The 20,139-nt window shown below is 26.7% G+C and overlaps 1 protein-coding gene across 3 annotated transcripts in view; it reads left to right on the forward strand.

Annotated features, from left to right (window-relative positions):
• LOC123297774 (potassium/sodium hyperpolarization-activated cyclic nucleotide-gated channel 2) overlaps positions 1–20,139 on the forward strand; it is a 444,758-nt gene that overhangs the window by 213,749 nt on the left and 210,870 nt on the right. For all 3 annotated transcript variants that reach the window (XM_044879548.1, XM_044879549.1, XM_044879550.1), the window contains exon 2: positions 7,813–8,364. In XM_044879548.1, coding sequence (XP_044735483.1) covers positions 7,813–8,364 — 552 coding nt within the window. The remainder of the gene's footprint in view (positions 1–7,812; positions 8,365–20,139) is intronic.

The following is a 20,139-nucleotide window of genomic DNA, read 5'->3' on the forward strand; positions in this document are numbered from 1 at the left end:
AAATTATTAAGGTGTCCAAAGATATTATTGAACACAGTTTTCCAAAAACCTTTCAAAAACAATTTGTCTCAACATCTTTTCTAAAATTACTGATTTGGCTAACTTTTCGGTAAATTAATTTTTCTATAAGGCTAAAACTGCAATTTTCAAAATAAATAAAATTGAAAAAAATAAAACACAATATTTTATTATTTGCATAAATGTTAACGTTCTATTTTCTTAATCACAAATTTGAAAGTTTCCAAGTTTAAAATATATAATTTTATATCATACATACCTTTGTTACTAAACACACCTATATATGAAATTTATCGTTAAAGGAAAATGGTTAGAAGATGAAATGGGTACATGATTGATATCGAATTTGCCACATTACTCATAAAAATGTAAAAGTAGACTTGATACCATAACAAAGTTTGATAGTTAAATTCAACTTGATCAAAATAAAAAAACGGTGAAGATGTAAGCATTCAAAGATTTTTGCCCGACTTTTTCTTGCAAGGTTGAGTTTTATGTGTAATCTCTATGTTGATACTTAACAATAACGCCACTTTTAAGTATCTTCCACTTTAGTTTTAAACATTTATATCATAGAAGAATTCGACAAGGTATGTTCGATGGGGAGCGAGTTTTGGTTCAGTAAAAGCGTAAAATGTTGTAAAAAAGCGTGAATACGTTTGTGTGAACAATTCTTGTGTTAAAAAATCGTTCCTTACAGTGATTGAATAATTAATGATTAATGAACGTTTTCCGCCTCAGGTTTTTTCAATTTTTTATGAGACAACTTGACATTGCAAATATGTAAACAAAATATTGACCATATATAATTTTGTGGGGTTTTCTTTCGCTAAGGGTTCGCTTTCGACTTATAAACTAAGAGAGAGTCTATTATAGTATTTTTATGTGCAAACATTAAAATATTGACTAATACCTTTAAAATGAGTACCATAAAGTACAAAAATATTATAAATTAGTCAATCTACGGACGTTTCAAACCAAGCGCTGCGCGCCGACCTTATGCAGTATCATTTTTATTTACAATTTAAACCATATCTCCGGTTCTACTGCTCGTATCAAGACGAATAAAAAAGGAAATATTTGCTTATTAATGTAAAACAAAATGGTACAAAATTGTTTGTGAATTTTCTATATCTTAGGAGCCATGGCCGTATAAACAATTAATTTGTTTATAACAAATTTCCCTTCACTCTGAGTGATGAGCAAGTTGAAAATTCAGATTTGACAGATCAAAATTCGTCGAAATACACTCCTTGTTCGGTAGGACATGTATATGCATACGAAACCTACTCAGCGCCTACACTATACACAAATAATCAATATGGCGGTGACTGGGTACCATATGGGAGAGATTACCGAGAGTGAGTGAATGTCTCCATTTTACTCCTACTTGCGCAAGAGCATACCTTGTCTAATTCTACCATTATTTATATTTTCTGAACATACTCCTACAGATTTAAAAAAAGCAACCTTCCTTTTTGCCCGTGCAATAAGACTACTTCACCTGAAGTGATAAAAAAATTTCGCCTTCATCTCCCGTTAATGTTATTTCTCTACCTTAGCTTATATTGATACAGAAATTCTTAAAATTAAATATTTTAATTAACAAAGATTCATCTTGTAATTGCTGTTTGAAATGACGTTTTAGAGACAAAGACATTTAAGGACTTTTTTACCTACCCTTATTCCAATAGTAGTGAATAATCAGAATGTGGTCATTGGGAGACACCATAAATTATTTGGTGCATGTCTACATTTGGCTATCTTTGTTATTCCTGATAGTAAACCGTGAGCTCATAATGAAAGACAAAGCAAAGACAAGTTCGCTTATAAAGATACATTTAGTTTTTACTGTGGTAAAAACTAAAGGGTTTTACTGTGGTCAAAAGTATTACAACGACGATTTTTTGATTTCTATTTTTATTAAGATAAACTTACTGGCATCATAAATATGGAAACAATAAACAGGATATATTCTTTTGAAAAATCAAAAAATTGCGTTTTTTTTCAATTTCCAATCTTTTAGTATAAAAGGTAGACAAAATATACTTTTTCATTAATCCAACACTGGAAACTCATTCTCCAAATAATAGACAAAAAAATCATAGAAATTTCGGTTCATTATGGGCTTACGGTCTATAAAAAAATTTTTGTGAGGGATCGATTTCATTTAAAAATAAATTCTCTCTAGCATTTGAATTGTATTTTATAAAAATAGTCAAGCAAGGAGTTTTTAAAAAATTAAGAAATATGATATTTATTGTCTCCAAATAAAAACATTCTTGTTATCTTTAAACTTTTAGTGGTCTTTCATGTTTCATTTATCAACAAATAAATATATGATATGGAGTTTGTTATTGATAATATTTTAAAAATTCAAAAAAATAAACATGCTGCACTTTGAACATTTTTTTAATATTTATTTGAAGGCATTTATTTATTTATTTTTTGTTTTCTATAATTTCCATTCATTCTTTATTCCTGTGTTCACCAAGAAAAATTGTTTTCGTTAACGATAACAAAGCCTTGTTTTTCAGCTAAATAATCTTTGTAACCATTAAGCAAGTGAGGTCTCTAATATCTTTTTTGATGCACTGTTTGGTTAGGAAGGTAAACCCAAATACTTTAATTAATCTTTCTCCGAACCATTTTCTATTAAGGGTACCCAATAATGAAATGGTGTAAATTTCCATTTTACTGTTTTAAAAAATTTCCTATGTGTGATTAATTGTAAAGACTTGACTATTTTTTATTGCGTAAAATATGTAATGGTACATGTATTAAAGTTGGTTAAAGTTTTTTGACAAGAACGGAAAGATTATATAAAAAGTTTTATAACAAAATTTTAATAAAGTTTTTATTTGTTATTTTTTATGCTAATTTTAAAAATACAGGTAGTTTAAAAGAACTTTTCGTAAAAGATCGTGTGACGTCATAATGTTATTTAATAATTGTATACAGTGTATATACTATTCAATTAACATTACTACGTCACAACAATTGGTTTTTTTTTGAAAAGTTTTTTTTAAAAGTGTCTATAACTTTAAAATTATCATGAAAAAATAAAACCAGTTTTGTTATAAAACTTATATATATATGATCTTTCCATTTTTTCAAAATCCCAATTCCTACTTATTTTACTCTAAGACCTTAAATATTAGAAGCTGCCTTCACCAAATATTTTTTACATCCTCCGATAGACTCGCATATTAAACTCTTTCAATCATTTTCCAATATCAATATATAAAGCAAATTATTAGATGCTGTGGTCAAAAGGTTCAAACAAATTTTTAATTAAGTAAACGGGTATACTTTTAGGTATTATCTTACAATTTACTCGTATTGAAATTTCGCAATAATATCCTTTATTTTTTAGCAATAACCAATGGTTGTGAGTCTCCTGAAATTTGAAGGCTTAACTTATCCTAATATATATATTTCTTGTGTGCGTGTGTATGTAATTGAACTCCTCCTAGACGGCTGGACCGATTTTGATGAAATTTTTTGTGTGTGTTCGTGGGGATTCGAGAATGGTTTAGTACAACTGTTTTTGAGGGCTCCGTACCAAAAAATGAAATTTCATTAAATGGTGGGAGCGCATATAAATCATATCACATTATGTATACTATGTGTACTATGTATTTTTAATAGTATTCAGGTATTGTCAATAGGCATTTATTAGAGCCATATGCGAGCGCAGCGAGCTCTACTATGAAAGGTCAGGCCAAAGGTCGAAGGTCAGGCCACTCCAATAAATAGGAGTTAAATTGGGGTTTAGCGGGATGGGTTTAGCGGACAGGCTAAACGTAGTATAGGTATTCATGAATTGGAGTTACGTTTTTACGGGACAACGTCCGTCGGGGCCGCTAGTATTAACATAAATTTTAAACATTATCATTGATAAACGGTACCTTAAAACCAATTAATCAGTAAAATAAAAATTTGAATACAAGATCACGAGGGTAAAGCTACTAGAAACAGCCTAATTAAAGAGTTATCAGCAGAAGACAAAACAATTATTTTTATAATTATAATTTTTAAAAAGTTTTGGAGGTCGTAATATCAAATGGCCTTTCATTCCTCAATAATAACGTAATAGCTTTGAACGATCTCATGACTTCTAAATTTGCGGGTTGGCAGTGCGTTCAAAATATCCGATTACAGGGAGTATCTGATACACGCGACCATTATAATAAAATTCAATCAAAAAAGTCATCATCCACGATTGTTCTTTTTGTTTTTCCAGATTCCTTGCCCCGCACATTTTATAAGATATACATGGCGTAGAAATCTTTAAATATAAAAAGATTAAAAGAATGAAGTGTCGTAGGCCACCCGGTAGAAATGGAATACCTTTCGATATATATTTTATATTAAATAACAAGCACAAGATAAGAAATTACTAACGTTTGAGAGTTACTAAATGAAGCATAACTTTTTTAAAGGTAAAAATGTTTAATGTGCGAAGATAAACTTCAAAATTCAATACTTCATTTGGGCTAGCGTACCTATCTTTAAAAATCATTTCAAAGTGTTATATACAGTTTGGCAACCGTCTCGTTAAACATTTAAAATATATGAAGTAGAGAAGATGGGCGTTCTTATGTATAAGATAAAGAAAGAGCCTTCAGACAATGTACTAACTACATATATTTTAAATGTTTAACGATATGGTTGCCGAAATCTATATAACACTTTGAAATGATTTTTAAAGGTACGCTCACCCAAATAAATTATTGGATTTATTATTTTAAATTATTTATTTATTGGAACTGGAATAAAGTTTCGAACGAAATGGTTGCCAAACTGTATATGTACCTACTTATAATAAAGTTTTACTACCATAATGTGTCTAGCTTTCAAAAATAATCGTCCAAGTAATAATAAGCACATGTAATCAAGTAATAACCGCTATTATGAAAATAAACAGCTTACTTAAATATAATATGAACATAAACTTTATTACCTACTCTATAGCTATGTTAAAAATTATTACGTTCCTTACAACACATATACAAGGTTTTACATTAAGAGTGGCTGAACTTTCAACTTTATATTATACAGGATCTCTAAACTCGCACTTTAAACGTATCTAAGATCACTCTCCATTAAATTAATTTTTTCTTTCATCGCTTATTTTTTAGTCGTTTCAGGTACGGAACCCTAAACTCGCACTTGAAACATAGCTGAAAACACTCCCTATTAAATTACCTTCCAAACGAAACAAAAATAAAAATAAAATTGGTTCATCCGCTTAGGCGCTACGATGCCACAGTCAGACACACAGATTGACGCACATTGCAGTCAAACTTATAACACCCATTTTTTGGTTTAAAAAGTATGTTATGCGAATTGTAAAAAGTAAAAAAAGTAATGATAGAATTAATTTCATTGAAAACAAAAAATTATACATTTTTAAACATTTTCATTCTAATAATCAAATATTTCCCCATGGAAACATATCAGAATAAAATAATATTATATTAACTTCCTGAGAAGGAAATTATTGAATTCTACCTGAAATTCAAACCAATTTTCTTCCTTGTTTATACATCTATTAACAACGGACATTTTCATTCATAAATTAAAATGCATCTCGTTTGTAAAGCAATTATAGTTCAAATATCTAAGACGAATAACAGTAAATTCAATTCTTCTTTAAATTCAATAAAGAAATTGGAGACTTATTATTTATCAACAGCTAATGCTAATAAAATTAATATGGAAGTTATTGGTCTAGTCTGTAAGAGTCATACCCAAATTATCTCTTAATGATAGAAAAGCATCAGTTCATTATATTTTGTGTAATGAAAAATTATGAAAATTGTTTAAGATACTTAGAACATTAAGATAATATTCATATTATATTCTTGTTCATTAAAAAGTTAATTGATTAGGTACTTACCTTGATGAATTAAAAATGTAAAATGCATTTTCTTACTTATTTTGACTTAAAATTGAAAAATAATTATTCAGGTAATATTTTTTTCAAAATAATTATTTAAATTTTGGAGATAACTACTAAAAAATCGTCCAAAGAAATTTTTCTATAGATTAATTAATTTTAATTGTATGAACATTTTTTTTTATTTTTGCGTGATTTTCTCCATTTTTCAAAGTGATTAACAATTCGGAAAAAGTCAATCAGAATTTCATTTTTGTGGTTATTTTATAGAACAAGACTCCAAAGGTATAAAAACGTAGCTTTTTCGATGATATGATAAGCATTTTTCGATATTTATTCAAAATCATCAGAAATGACTTTATAAAAGAACGGATATCGAATGGGCGAACAGTTGCGACTATACCGATTAAAATTCAGCAAGTGGTACCTTTTTGCAAGACCGGGTAGGATAATTTTCCTTTCTCATGAACTGTTAGGAGGGCTTTCTAGTCTGTTGCCCCATTATAGTTCCGGCACTGATCCCAACTTCGAATACAACGTTGAATTTATTGGTCTATACATCATTTTGAGGCTATAAAATTATTGTGCCCATATATTTTTTATACTTTTTGACACATATTTTTACACTTATTTTCTCATGAGATCACCATTAGGTATAAATTTTATGAGATATTATAAGGAAATGTTTTATTTATTTACATTTTGCATTAAAAAAAATTTCCAATAAAATTTAGTTCAAAGTCTTTTGATGTAGATTTAATTATTGTCGTTATGAATATATTATACTTAATTTTAAAATAATAAATAATATGGAAAAAAACATAAAAAGCAACTTAAATTAAATAGCTTAACAGTATAGAAAACATTTTGAACAAATTTTGATAAAATTTCAAAACTATTAAAAATTCAATTTAAATATTAAGTGTTCCAAAAATATAATATAATAAATATATGTTATGATTATAAGGTTTAGATGCCACAGTAACAAAAATTTCATTAAAAAACGATTGTCACATATAGATTGTCTGGAAATAGCATCGACATTAATAACTGACTAAATAAACAAGAACAATTTTTCAACAAACCAGAAAGTGTTCTATTTCTACAAATTTCTCGAAATTATTAAATTTTTTTAGACTTTTATCAAGCAGTTTAAACATTAGAAGTGTCGACACATATTAAAAAAATTTTTGGTTAAATATTAACTACTGGTCAACTTTTGTGGCAAGGATTTTTAGCTGACAATTTACCTACCTCGCTCCTTTTTTTTTAATCCTCGTAAATCTACCTGTGCTTCCACATAGTATTCCTTTCACCAAAAAAATTTGTTTCATGTGAAAAGAAATAAACCTAAATTTTTTTTTGGAGGCGGCGTCTATCTGCCTAAATGGTAAATGCCGACAATGAGCATCATCAGACCTAGTAGACAAAACTTATTAAATGTTCTTAAATATCTTCTTACTAAGAGAACGAGAAATATTGACCATTAACTATAAACTTGATATATGATTATACGTTTTCGGGGTAGCTTTGAACCATATCTCATATTTTTCAGAATTTCCAATTGAAATTTTTCGTCTGAGAATCGTTAAAAAAATATAAATAATCACAGATGGCTTAGCTTTTTCTAAAAAACAAATTAGCAAGTTAACAAAGTAATTCATAATTTTTGAACGGCTTAATGAATGTATCATCAATCTGTCGTTAAATTAATTTCTAATGATTTGGTTGTAATTTAATATAAAATTTAAAAATAATTTTTTGGAACACTCAATATATTTTCCATGTGTAATACTTGCACCATATATATAAGTGTATATACATTTGTTTATATAAAACATGTTTATATTAATATTATATATAGTAATATAGTATATGTATGTTTATAGGGACAGCGGTGGTGGGGGTGGCGGCGAATCAAGAGGGGGCGTCGGTGGCGGAGGTGGTGGCGGTCGAGGCGGTACAAGGCGCGTGCCCAGCTTACGTCTCGCGAATGGACGAGCAGCCGGTGTGACTGCAGCTCAGTCCGAAGAAGAAATACGTACAACACCACGTCTAGCCAAGGATGACTCGATTAAAATCAGTATCGAGAATACAAACACGTGTACCGATTCTTTAGTAACCGCGCTTGATGACGAGACTCTATTAATCGCCGATTTTCTATCAAACGATATGAATTACAAAGGTAGTGGTAAAGTACATTTTGGGGTGGATGACATATCCTTATATGGCACCCCAAAAGAAGAGCCGGGCCCAACACCATTGGGCTCGGCGGAAGCTGGCAAACAAAGTTTTATTAAAAATCAACTACAGGCCTTATTTCAACCAACTGATAATAAATTAGCAATGAAATTATTTGGTTCGAAAAAGGCCTTAATGAAAGAACGGATACGACAAAAGGCGGCAGGTCATTGGGTTATACATCCTTGTTCAAGTTTTAGGTAAGTGGTTTTATAACAATCAAATATATTATAACTATTAATACTAACAATAATTCAATTGTTGTGAATTTTTCCAATAATCAATCAATCAATTTCTTTGAAATATTTATTAATGCAATTTATTTTTGACAATTGAAAAGTGACTTGATTTAAAAAATGTGAAATAATTAAGTGAGAACTTGTTATTGATAATTTTCCAATTAAATAAAGTTAAAACAAAATTTATTTTTTTAAAAACCTGAAGGTTATTGTGATTTAATAAAAAAAATAAATTTAACACAAAAAAAAAATGCGCTACAATGCAAAAATTAATAAACAAATAATGCAATTTACAAAAAAGTGTGTAATAGTTTATCGTGTTACAAATTTAAAAACGTGAAAAATAATAAAGTGATAAGTGTTTAATTAAAACAACTTTTAATTAGTTACAAAATGTGTTTTTTTTTTTTTCTTTTTAAATGAAGTTATTTTAATTAACTTTATAATATCTTAATTGTTTATAATTATTGTTAATTGAAATGCACTTGATTTAAAATTAAACAGGAGTAAAAATTTTTTAATAAAAAACTAACTAATAATTAAATATTATTAATTATGATTTATGTCAATAATTAATAGTAGTTATTAAAATAATTTTTATTATTTAAAGTAAAAAAAAAAAAACACTATTTTATTCTATACATTGTTACCTTTTTTTATTGATGTTGAATTTTTGAATAAATATGATAATACGCATGCGTATACTTTAACATTTTGGACACGATTATGAGATGAAAAATTTTCTTGAATATAAATAAAAAATATTTTTTGGTATAAAAAAGTGAATTGTGTACAAAAAAATGTTTGGAAAATTTTGATTTAAAAGAAAAATATTTACCTCAAGAAATTGGATTAGATTGAAAATCGAAACATGTGTTTAATTAAAAATGTAATTTTATTGTTTTATGCCAAAATCAATACTATATCTATAAAAAAATTCACAACAATTATTCTCTTTTTATAGAATTTATTAATTTTACCTTAAGGTGGTAGGTTTAATAGAGAATTAACCAAATAAGTGAATGATTTTTTAATTTTTGATAGTTTTTCACAAAAAATTGTCGAAATTTTTAACAGCTTTTCAAACTCGATTTATTGAAATTTACGTCAATGGAGGGAAAAATCGATGGTATCTATATAGTTAACGAATTAATTGTATCATAACATAATAAATATTTTTCTGTAGAATATTAAAATAAAAATGTAATTTAAGTTATTTGAAATCAAGTAATCAAATAACTCTTTAAAACTTAGGTAATCAAATTATTTGTATAGCTTCAAAATTATACGGTGTTGTTATGACCTGTGTGGTACAGCGTTTTGAATTTGTAGATAAAAGAACTGTCCTATGAAAGACCTTATTTTTAAAAGCCAAATTGCTTACAATGTATCATAAAATCATTATTTTCTTTATGGCCATTAGCTGAAAATAATGGATAAATTTTAATGGGATTTTAGACAATTAAAATTTCCAACTTATTGCACAAATGTTTTGATTGCAGAAGTAAATTGAATTTCATTGAATGAGAAAACAATAGTTACATTTTTTAAGTATTTTTAATTTTCTTGAAAACGAGTTTTTTACCGTGAAATATTTATTTTTATGTAGTTATTTTTGCATTTTTTTTTAAATAATAAAGTTTTCATATTTTTTATATTCGAAATATTTCGATTTTTGTTTGACATAAGTTTTAAAAAATTGAACTGCTTTTCAGTTTTCATGAAAAGTAAAAATATATAAATAAGTTATAAAGAAAACCGCAAAATATGAGTTATATATGAAACCAGAAAAAGATCTGCATATAAACTAGGTTGACAAATTAATAAATTTTTGTTCGGTAATAATTTAGCATAATTTTTAAAAATGATGTACACAGGCTATCAAAAGACTTTATTGTCCCAATCGAACTTTATTCGGACAAAAAACAAAGAAATCCCAAAGCAAAACATGATTGGTCACAGAAGATACATTTATTTAATAGGGATACATATTTCTGGTATGCTATGTTATGACGTTTCAGTTACTTCAATGGGAACTTGGAATACGCCGATTATATCACGAACAAATAACAATAATAGTAATAAAACATGTTTTTAACAATGAAAATGGTATTGTTAAGGAATTTTAATTTTGATTTTAATGAGTAATTCGAGTATTCAGATGGTTTAAATTGTTTGAGTTCCACCCATACATAAATTAATAATATATACTTAAAGTGTTATGTGAACAACCTTGACAATAACATTTTTAATAATTTAAATTTTTTACAATTATTGTGCATTATGATAATAAATATTTACAATGTCATCAAAATTAATTTATTTCGTTTTTTTTTTTAATATTATACGAAATAAGATCTGAAATCGCTACGAAATACAGCAGTTATTATAGAATTTTCGAAAATATTTCGTTAAGTATGCTTTCAATCGTTAAATATATATACGATTATGTATCTTTGAGTCAAAATTACCTTATATTTTCAGTTTTATCGAAGATTATTATTGAAAAATTTCTAGGCAATTTAACACGATCATATCTCTGAATTGTTTCGCTTTTATTGTATTTTACACTCTAAATACCTGAAGTCATGCAAAAAATGAGATATCATAATTGTCACATATAAAATTCTAGTGTTCAAGTAAATCTGTTTCGTTTCAAGGTATTAAATAAAGTGGTTAACTGATAAATGTGAAAAAAATATTTCATCGAACTTAATTGAAATTATTAAAAAATTTCTAGGTAATTAAACACGGTCATATCTCTAAATTGTCTCGATTTTATTGCCTTTTAGACTCTAACTATCTCAAGTCATCAAAAAACCTATTTATCATTGATTGCTCATTAGTATTAATATCAAATTCTAGCGTTCAAGTAAATCGGTTTCGTTACAGGATATTATATAAAGTGGTTTACTGAAAAAAAAAACTTAAAATTAACTTCAATTCATTCTATAACTTGTTGAATTTCACGTGACAAGTTTAGTTTTATTTAGTTTCATGTTAAAGTTTATCTTAAATCAAACAATACTACGTAATTAAAACTTATAACATCGCATCGGTTAGGTCAATGGCAGTTTTAAAAAAATTCCTTTATGTTTCTTCAAATAATGATTTTTTGAAATACATTTAGAAAAAAAAAGCGAATAATATTAACCACATGCAAACTTCCGATAAGAACTGAAACAAAATATTTTTATTTTAATTAGTACCAGATTTGTTTACTAGAAACATAATATTCCTCTAACCAACACCGCAAAAAGTGTCGCTGCAAAGAAGTACATTAGAATCAGGACTTCCTGGACTTTGTCATGGTTCTGACTGTCTCTTAGGAGACATTCACCAAATTAACCGATGATCCGATCAGATGATAGTTCCAAAATGTACCGACAAAATTAATAGAATAGACATTACCTATTTGCATTTCCTGATGTATTGCATACTAGCTTGATACCCACCCGCTTCACTGGATATAAAGTAAAAACCGCTTTATAGCTTCCATCTCTCTTCTGATCTCATTTATTTCTTCTTCCATAACATTCGAAGGAATTATTTTACACATCTAAAATGTATGCAGTTTTCAATTTTAAGTGCAAGTGTAGAATAGTCATTACTCATTGAGTAGATCAGAAAAGATGGCAATGATTTGTTTGACATTTACTATTTTAATATATCTTTATAAATTATAGATCATGTGTTATTTTGATGTATGAGCTACATTATTGTTCAGTTTCATTCAGTTTCGTTAGTTTTTGCGTGAAAGCGTAACAAACAAACAAACAAACATCCTTGCTTTCACATTTATAACACATAGCATAGGAATGATTTCAATGGCATTTACAGGAATACAGTTTCTTTCTTCTCAGTTCAAAAACATTTTATCATGTCTCAGAAATAAATCAATAATTAATTAATACTAACTAGTATTTAGATACCAGTCAATAAAAATCAATCTAAACAAAACGAGAGTGAGTGTGTTGTTTCGAATATTTAAATAATTAATTGTGCAGTAAAAAAACACAACTCCGGAAATCCTGTCTAGTACAGTAACACAGAGCTCATGTATATATGTTGTTGTACACAGATACACAAAAATAAAACAAATCAATTAAGATATATTTATAATCATAATTTATGGCTGTGATTTATATTTATCTGTTTTAATCTTGAAACAAGATTTTTTATCATATGATTTTTATTTTAAGAACATGATTATTATTTTGTGTTTAAATAATATGGTAATCAGTTTTAATTGTAGTTATTATTGATTTTTATGTAGTGTTTAAAAAGTAGTAAAAGTTGATTTATTATGAATGATAAAAACAAAACTGGAGGCTATTGTGATTAAAAAACAATAAATTATAATAATTGGGAAAAAAGGAAAATATTGGTAGATGGAAATCTATCTGTACAAGCTAATAGAAAGAATATTAAATATAAAAATATGACACATTTCTTGAAAAAAATTACAAAAATAATGACCATCATGAGAAAGAAAAGAAGGCAATTTTGATTCTAAAGCAAATAACAATTCGAGAACTTTGTTTTAGGTTGATTAGAACCGGTTGAAAGTGATATTTCTGGCTAATAATTCATTGAACTAATTGTATCTTGAAAATATATAATACAATGTAGTTTCATACTCCAGATAAAATCCAGTTGATCTCCTCTAAGTTAACACATCCTGATTGAGTGGAATATAAAATTTGAATATTCATCTATAAATTGTATCACTTAATCCACTTTTGGCCAAAATGTTTAAAATTAACCTAAATCAATAATCGAATCATTTGAGCCTTATTTACAATCTGGTTCAAACTACTAAAAATGAAATTATTAAATAAAATGTAGCTCAAAAACATGAAATTTCAAATAAGTATACTATAAATAAACATATCAATTTTTAGTTTCTTAAGTTTTTCTGATTACATCCGACTAAAATCCAAATAATTTATATTTTGGTGTGCATTTTAAAATTTCACCTAGAATATACAAATACGTTACCTTGATCTGACCATGAGCAAAAAGAATGATGAAAAAAATAATGGCTCTTGTTTAAAATCTCTAGAAAAACCTGAGATGGCCTAGGTTTCTTTTTCAGTAACCTGAATACAGTTCAATAAATCTCCGCCTTTCAAAAAATTAAAAATAACGTCATATTTTGGCTTTCGTTTTAAAATTTCACCTAGAATACGAATGCCCTACTTTGATCTGACCATGAGAAAAAATAATGAAGACAGAAATAATGGTTCTTTTTTAAAAAAATTGGAAAAACCTGAGATAACTCTGTTCTCCTTTTCTATAGCCTCTTTGATTACAGCTCAATAAATCTCATCTACTGTGATCATGATCCACAAAATTGTATACAAAAATAATAGTTCTTGCTTAATAATTTTGGGAAAACCTGAGATGATCGTTTTCTCCAGACAAGATAGCAGTACAATAAATTCAATATTTGTTTCATAAATATTTTTAATTATCAATATAATTACGTTTAAAATCTTTTGTAAATTTTGTTGTTGTTATTGTTGTTTACAACAAGTTCAATTATTTTGAAGGTCAGTAACCTGATTGAAATATCTGCCTATTATTAAGCAAATATAACCAATATTAATTAAAACTTGATATCTAAATATACTAAATTGAATAAAATAATAGACTCTACTAATTATATTTTAAAACTGTATATTTGATTTCTAAAGGGAATTTTTGTAATATAATGTTGATAATTCGAAACGTGTATTTCGATTACTATACAATCCTCATCAACATATTTATTTTCTATGCAAACACACAATTCTAGTCCATTGGATATTAAGTTAAGGTTGCATATATTTTGGGATTATAAATTTTTTCTCGATTAAAATAAAATTTAACAAACTTTTATTCGAAAATAATACGATGAGTGGTTTTAATAAAAGGACTGTAGAATTCTCTCGGTGGTCACTGATTTTTTAATTTTAGAGGGTAAAATTGCAAGTATTTGGTAAACTATATGTTAAATGATATAAATAAATTTGATTTTCATATTTTTGGGCCCAAAAGTATTTGCCTAGTTTAAAATGTTATTTTTTCAAAAATTTGTGTTAGTAATTTTTCTTTATAAATTTTTCAAGGTAACTTTAACTCGATATTAATCAAAATTTAGTCTTAAGATTGATCATAGGCACATATGATCTTCCAAATATGAATATAGCCTTATCTTCAATTCAGAGTCTAAGACTTTTGAATCGTTCATTGATTTTCTTATTTTGAATCGTACATCGATTTTTGCGATTTTTTCAAAAAGGATAAAGAACACTTTCAATAAAATGCTACTTTTTAATGTTATATCACTCTGTATTTAGAAACAATACATTAATATTAGATATATGTTAATTAGTTCAAAAATTAAGCTGACTGTAACATTTAAGATATAACATTTTTAAAACTAATTAAAAGTTCATGTTTTTATCATTAAACTTTCATAATAACATATAATAATAGTAATATATTAATTATTATTATATTAAATATTCTAGAGTATTTGTAATGAATACATAATTAGTTTCATACCTCTATGTACAAGAAAAATAATAAGAGTGGTTTTCTTGGGAAAGAAGGACACTAATAAAGTGTAAAATAATAAGATTTGGTTTATATTGTTCAAATCGATATCAAATTCTTATCATATGCTAACCATTTTTTAGGAAATTAGTAAAATACGAATGTCTATGAATAAAAATTTCAAAGGTAACAAAAAAAAATTAAGAAAATAGTTTTACGGGTTTTTCAAAATATTTCAAAAAGTCTGCTATAATATGGCTTTTATTCTGAACTGGTGTTTTAATATTTGTTGGATCTTATTGGTATGCTCTAGTTTCCTCTTTTTCGCGAGAAGGATTAACAGAAAATATTACCAATCGATTGATTTCAATGTTTTATCATGATTGAATAGAGAATTTTATCCCCTTTTACAAGGGTGACGATGACATTTGAATTTTAAAGGGGGGGGGTGATTGGGCTTGAAGGGGTGCAACCTAAAATTCTCTAGGCACTATTTTTAAACTTCTCCGTTGATATTTAAGTCGACGTGTTTTCACTCAAAACAATAATCACTTCAGGTCAAGAGTTAGGGTGGATACTTTTGAAATGAACATACTATGGAAGTTGTGTGGCGTGCGTAGGTACCATTATTTTTTATACATTTTTTTATTATTTACTTTCTTTCTAAATTTCATTATTTAGATAAGGAAGATTAGATAGGATTATATGTGATTTGATAGTAGTTGACGACCCGACAGGCCCTTCTCTTGAAAGGATAGGAGTAAGCAATAGGTATTAATGTATTTAATTTTTCCTTATTTTAATTTTTTGACTGGAACTTTGTTCTTTTAGACTGTATTACAATTAGTGTAGTTAAAAAAAGAGAGTGTTATTAATATTATATGTTAATATAATAATATTATATAGGAAAGATTTAAGACGTCAAATACTGTTATGTAATTTTTTTTTTAATTTAAAATCAACAAAATGATGATTGAACAAAATTTAATTTTGACTGGTTTAAAAATAAACTATTTGATTTTTGAACAATCCGAAGAAAAAAAAAACTTTCACTGTGCCATTGACGCAAAATTAATTTTATGACCTTGTAATCACTATTTACTTAGGTTCAACCTTCCTCTTAATTTGATCTTCTTTTTGCTAAAATGTATTTATTCATCACCTAAACTAAACTAAAAGTGTTTATTACTTGTGGCGCCTAACAAATTAACAATTTTAAAATAGATTAGGTATTAACATGTGCAGTAATATCTATACCAAGGATGGCCAAACTTTTGTATGTTTAGATGCCGTTTTAGTTTACTTAAAGTTTTTACAAATTGGATATACATGATTGTTTTTTTTTAACTTGACATTTGCAAAAATGCAAGAAACAAATTTGAAAAAACCTCAATGATTTCGTGTTTAAATAAAAATCACTTCTTCAAATTCTACGAATTTTCTTTAAAAGTTCTTTTTTCCCTATAAAATACGAATCATCTACAAAAATATAGTGTTCTATTTGAAAAAATGTAGTTTATCACCATTTATCCTAGAATCTATCCATCTAAAAATAAACAAACATTTAGAATTGATCGTGCCTTTCAAAAGATCAAACTTTTGTTTCACACAATTTTTTGTATCTGACTTTTTTTTTAATTTTCTTGCCAATGTTAAGTGAAAAAAAGCATCCTGTATATGACTGATAATTAATTTGCCACATTTTACATTACATATCAAACTATAAAACCAGCTATAATTCTGTCTTTCTGGCGATTCAAAAAAGTGACATTACTTTTATTATACTTTCTTCTTTGTCTAAATAGGAGTTTTATTTGTGTATCTTCAAAGTAAAAATTATTCACTTGTAGTGAAAAAATTTATCTTAAAAGTCATAATCTTTCTATTGACCTTTTAATAATAATAATTATTCTGTTACTAATAAGTTTTTAGAAGCTAAAATTGAAAGATTTCTAGAAGATTTTAATAAAGAAAGTCATTGTTGATTTGGTTTCGCGGTTGGTATTGAATATTTTCGATAGATTCCTTAAATTTAATCGATCAATGAATTGTACATTTGAAAATCCCAATGATTAATTAAATTAATTAATTTAATTGATATCGAGCACCGTACAATTTTTAATATTTGATTTTACATTACGATTATAATTGTTTTGTACTTTTTAGTCTGAATGTAAATAAAGCACTTTATCATACTATTTTATAAACAAAGTTTTAATTTTCCTTCACCTCCACTAATAAAATTTTAATTTTCATCTCATTTTCCGAATTCTGTTAAGAAATCAAGTACATGATACCGTATTAGTGTATTACTACTACCGGCTCTTACGCCATTTGCAAAATTTCAGAACTTTCCGAAGTGAATGGAATAAACCTGGAAAGTGTGTTAAAAGTACAAAATCTTTGGATAGTTATTAAATCTAAAATTTTTTTTATACATGCATTTCATGAATATGTATATACTAAGCATATAAAAACCGAAAGTGGGTGAAAATTAAAGTATTTCACGTAAAATAAAAAGGCGTTTGCATAGATGCATTTTTGTGGATTTAAACAAAAAAGATTTGTTTTCTACAGCTTAAAAAATTAAATATTTTTTCTTTCCTTAACAATGATGGAAAAAGAACACCGTTGAGTTATGAACTGGTTTTATCCGTTTTGTAGTAAATTCATAAATAAACTAATAATATAATAAATAATTCAATAAGATAATCATATGACTATTATTTGGATGTCATTTTTACAATCGACAACTAAACTAACCGGTTATATAAACATGATTCATGATCTTCTGGTTTTTTGGTATTGAGTCGTAAATTTTTGTATTGTTAAAATAAGTTAAATACGTAAAGTTGATAAAAACAATTTTATTGCTGAATATCATGAAATCAATATAATATGTTTATATTAAATTATTTGCAATACCTAGTGGCACCAATATTTCAATAAAAATTTACAAAATATTACTTTTATTATTATTAAAATCGTGTTATTTTAAATTTGTTTTATCTCAATAAATCAAAAACAATTATTCAGTTTTTATTTATAAATATGTTTTTTAATTTAATAACATTGTTTATTTTTATCAATATTATTACATTTATTTAAAAGTATGACACCCATATATATTTTTATAATAAAAAATACTTCTAGCGTTTATAGAACTTTGAAAAACCTATTCATAACTATATTTTAAGCCGACTTCAAACAAAAAAGGAAGAGGTTCTCAATTAGACTGTACGTTTTTCTTGTTATGTTTGTTACCTCAGAACTTTTGACTGGGTGAACCGATTTTGATGATTCTTTTTCTATTTGAAAGCTGGTGCTTCCCGTGTGGTCCTATTTGGTCCTGTTCTGACAATCGAATCCATGAGAAAACCATATAAGTCTTAAATTTTAAAAGTACGTGAGCGAGCAATGGGCGAATAACTCAGTATTACGCCAATCGATTTTTTTAGTGACAAATTAGTTAGTGTACTACAGATTCACTAACGATCACAAATAAAAAAAATTTTAACAAAAAAACCGGCTTCTAAAGAAAAACTATTCCAAAACAATTTAATATTCAAAAAAAAGTAAAAAAAATAACGATAATATAATGTAGTTACAATTATTGTTATTTTTGGAGTCGGAGTGTTAGCCAAGTTAATGTAGCAAACTGTTCTGTCACACTTGTTTCCTTGGCTGACAGCCACTCCAGAAATAACAATAATTATAACAAAATTATATATTATCGTTTTTTTTTTTACTTTCTAGTGCCTATTAATTTGTTTTGGAATAGTTTTTCTTTTGAAGTCGGTTTTTTTTTCCGTTAAAAGTTTATAAAGGTTTTTGTTTTTGCATTTTTGCACGGCCCATTAAACTTTAACGAAGAAGAAAATAAGTTTTTGCTAATAAGTACCTTAATTGTATCTTGTGCTTATATTGGACATTCGCCAAATTTGTCTTTAATAGCCACACTCTTTAAATAGAGGTAATCTCCAAATAATTACTTACACAAGAATAAAATGCTTACAACATGAATAAAAACCATGAAAAAAAATTGACTAAAATTTTTCTTTTAATATTAGGAAAAGGGTATAAGATAAGGAGTGGTCAAACTGACTTATGTAATGTCTGGGCTTGGTATTTCCATAAGTTAGATTCTTTTATATGTTGTCCGTGAATTTTATAGCCTAAAATATACGGAAAAGGTCATTTAATAAACATTCTTTTTAAATAATTTAATAATATTATTGGCTGTAGATGAAATAAATTAATTTAAAATATTGCTTTCAATGAATCAATGAAATCGTTTTTATGATTTTATTAATATTTGCAAAAATAAATAAATACTTTATGCCGGCTTAATAAAATTTATTATAATGTCGACAAGGATACAAAACACAAAATTAATAATTTGTTAGACCAAACCGGATATTTAAACAACATTGAAATATAAACATATTACAATTTAATTTATTTGCTTAATTAAACTTATATTTTATAAGTAAATATGAGCTTTAAAATTCTAGACTGATATCTTTCTGATAAGGAAACTGTATCCATTTTGTTTTTGGAACTTTGTTCCTTATCGCTTGTTCGGCGGATAGGGCTGGACAAAAAATTTAGTTCCGACACCGACAGTTTTTTCCTACTTGTTTCAACGAAAAAAGCAATGAGATGAAATTTATAACAAATTTAATTTTCTACAAAAAGGTCACTTAACATTTTGCAATATAATGTTTATTTAAAAAATTATCGCATGATTTCTTCACCTTGAAAATAGGGGTTGTAGTTTTTCTTCACGCTTTTTGCTGCTTTTTTCGAAGAATTTGACACACCCGCTTAAAAATCATATATTTAGGGAGCATAGTTCCATTATTGGTATGTTTCAAATTTTAGTGAATTGGATATATCATTATAGATAAAAGAAATCTAAAACCTTTCTTTCACCTATAAGAGAGATAATTTGACTGAACTATGTAGTTTCTGTTCTGACCAGCAATCACAATTAGTACCCATACGTTTTAAGAATTTGGTAAAATATATCTGAATTCTTAAAGGTAAACATCTGAATGTCCAAATCATAAAATTTTGTCCTATTTTAAGGATGGATATAGTTTGACTCTCAAATCATTTTTAAATTTACTTTGATTTGTTATATATATATTTGAAAATTGTTTTCTGTGATTAAAGAGGGAGATTATTGTG

The sequence above is a fragment of the Chrysoperla carnea genome, chromosome 4, assembly GCF_905475395.1.
Source record: "Chrysoperla carnea chromosome 4, inChrCarn1.1, whole genome shotgun sequence".
In the NCBI taxonomy this organism is placed as follows: domain Eukaryota; kingdom Metazoa; phylum Arthropoda; class Insecta; order Neuroptera; family Chrysopidae; genus Chrysoperla; species Chrysoperla carnea.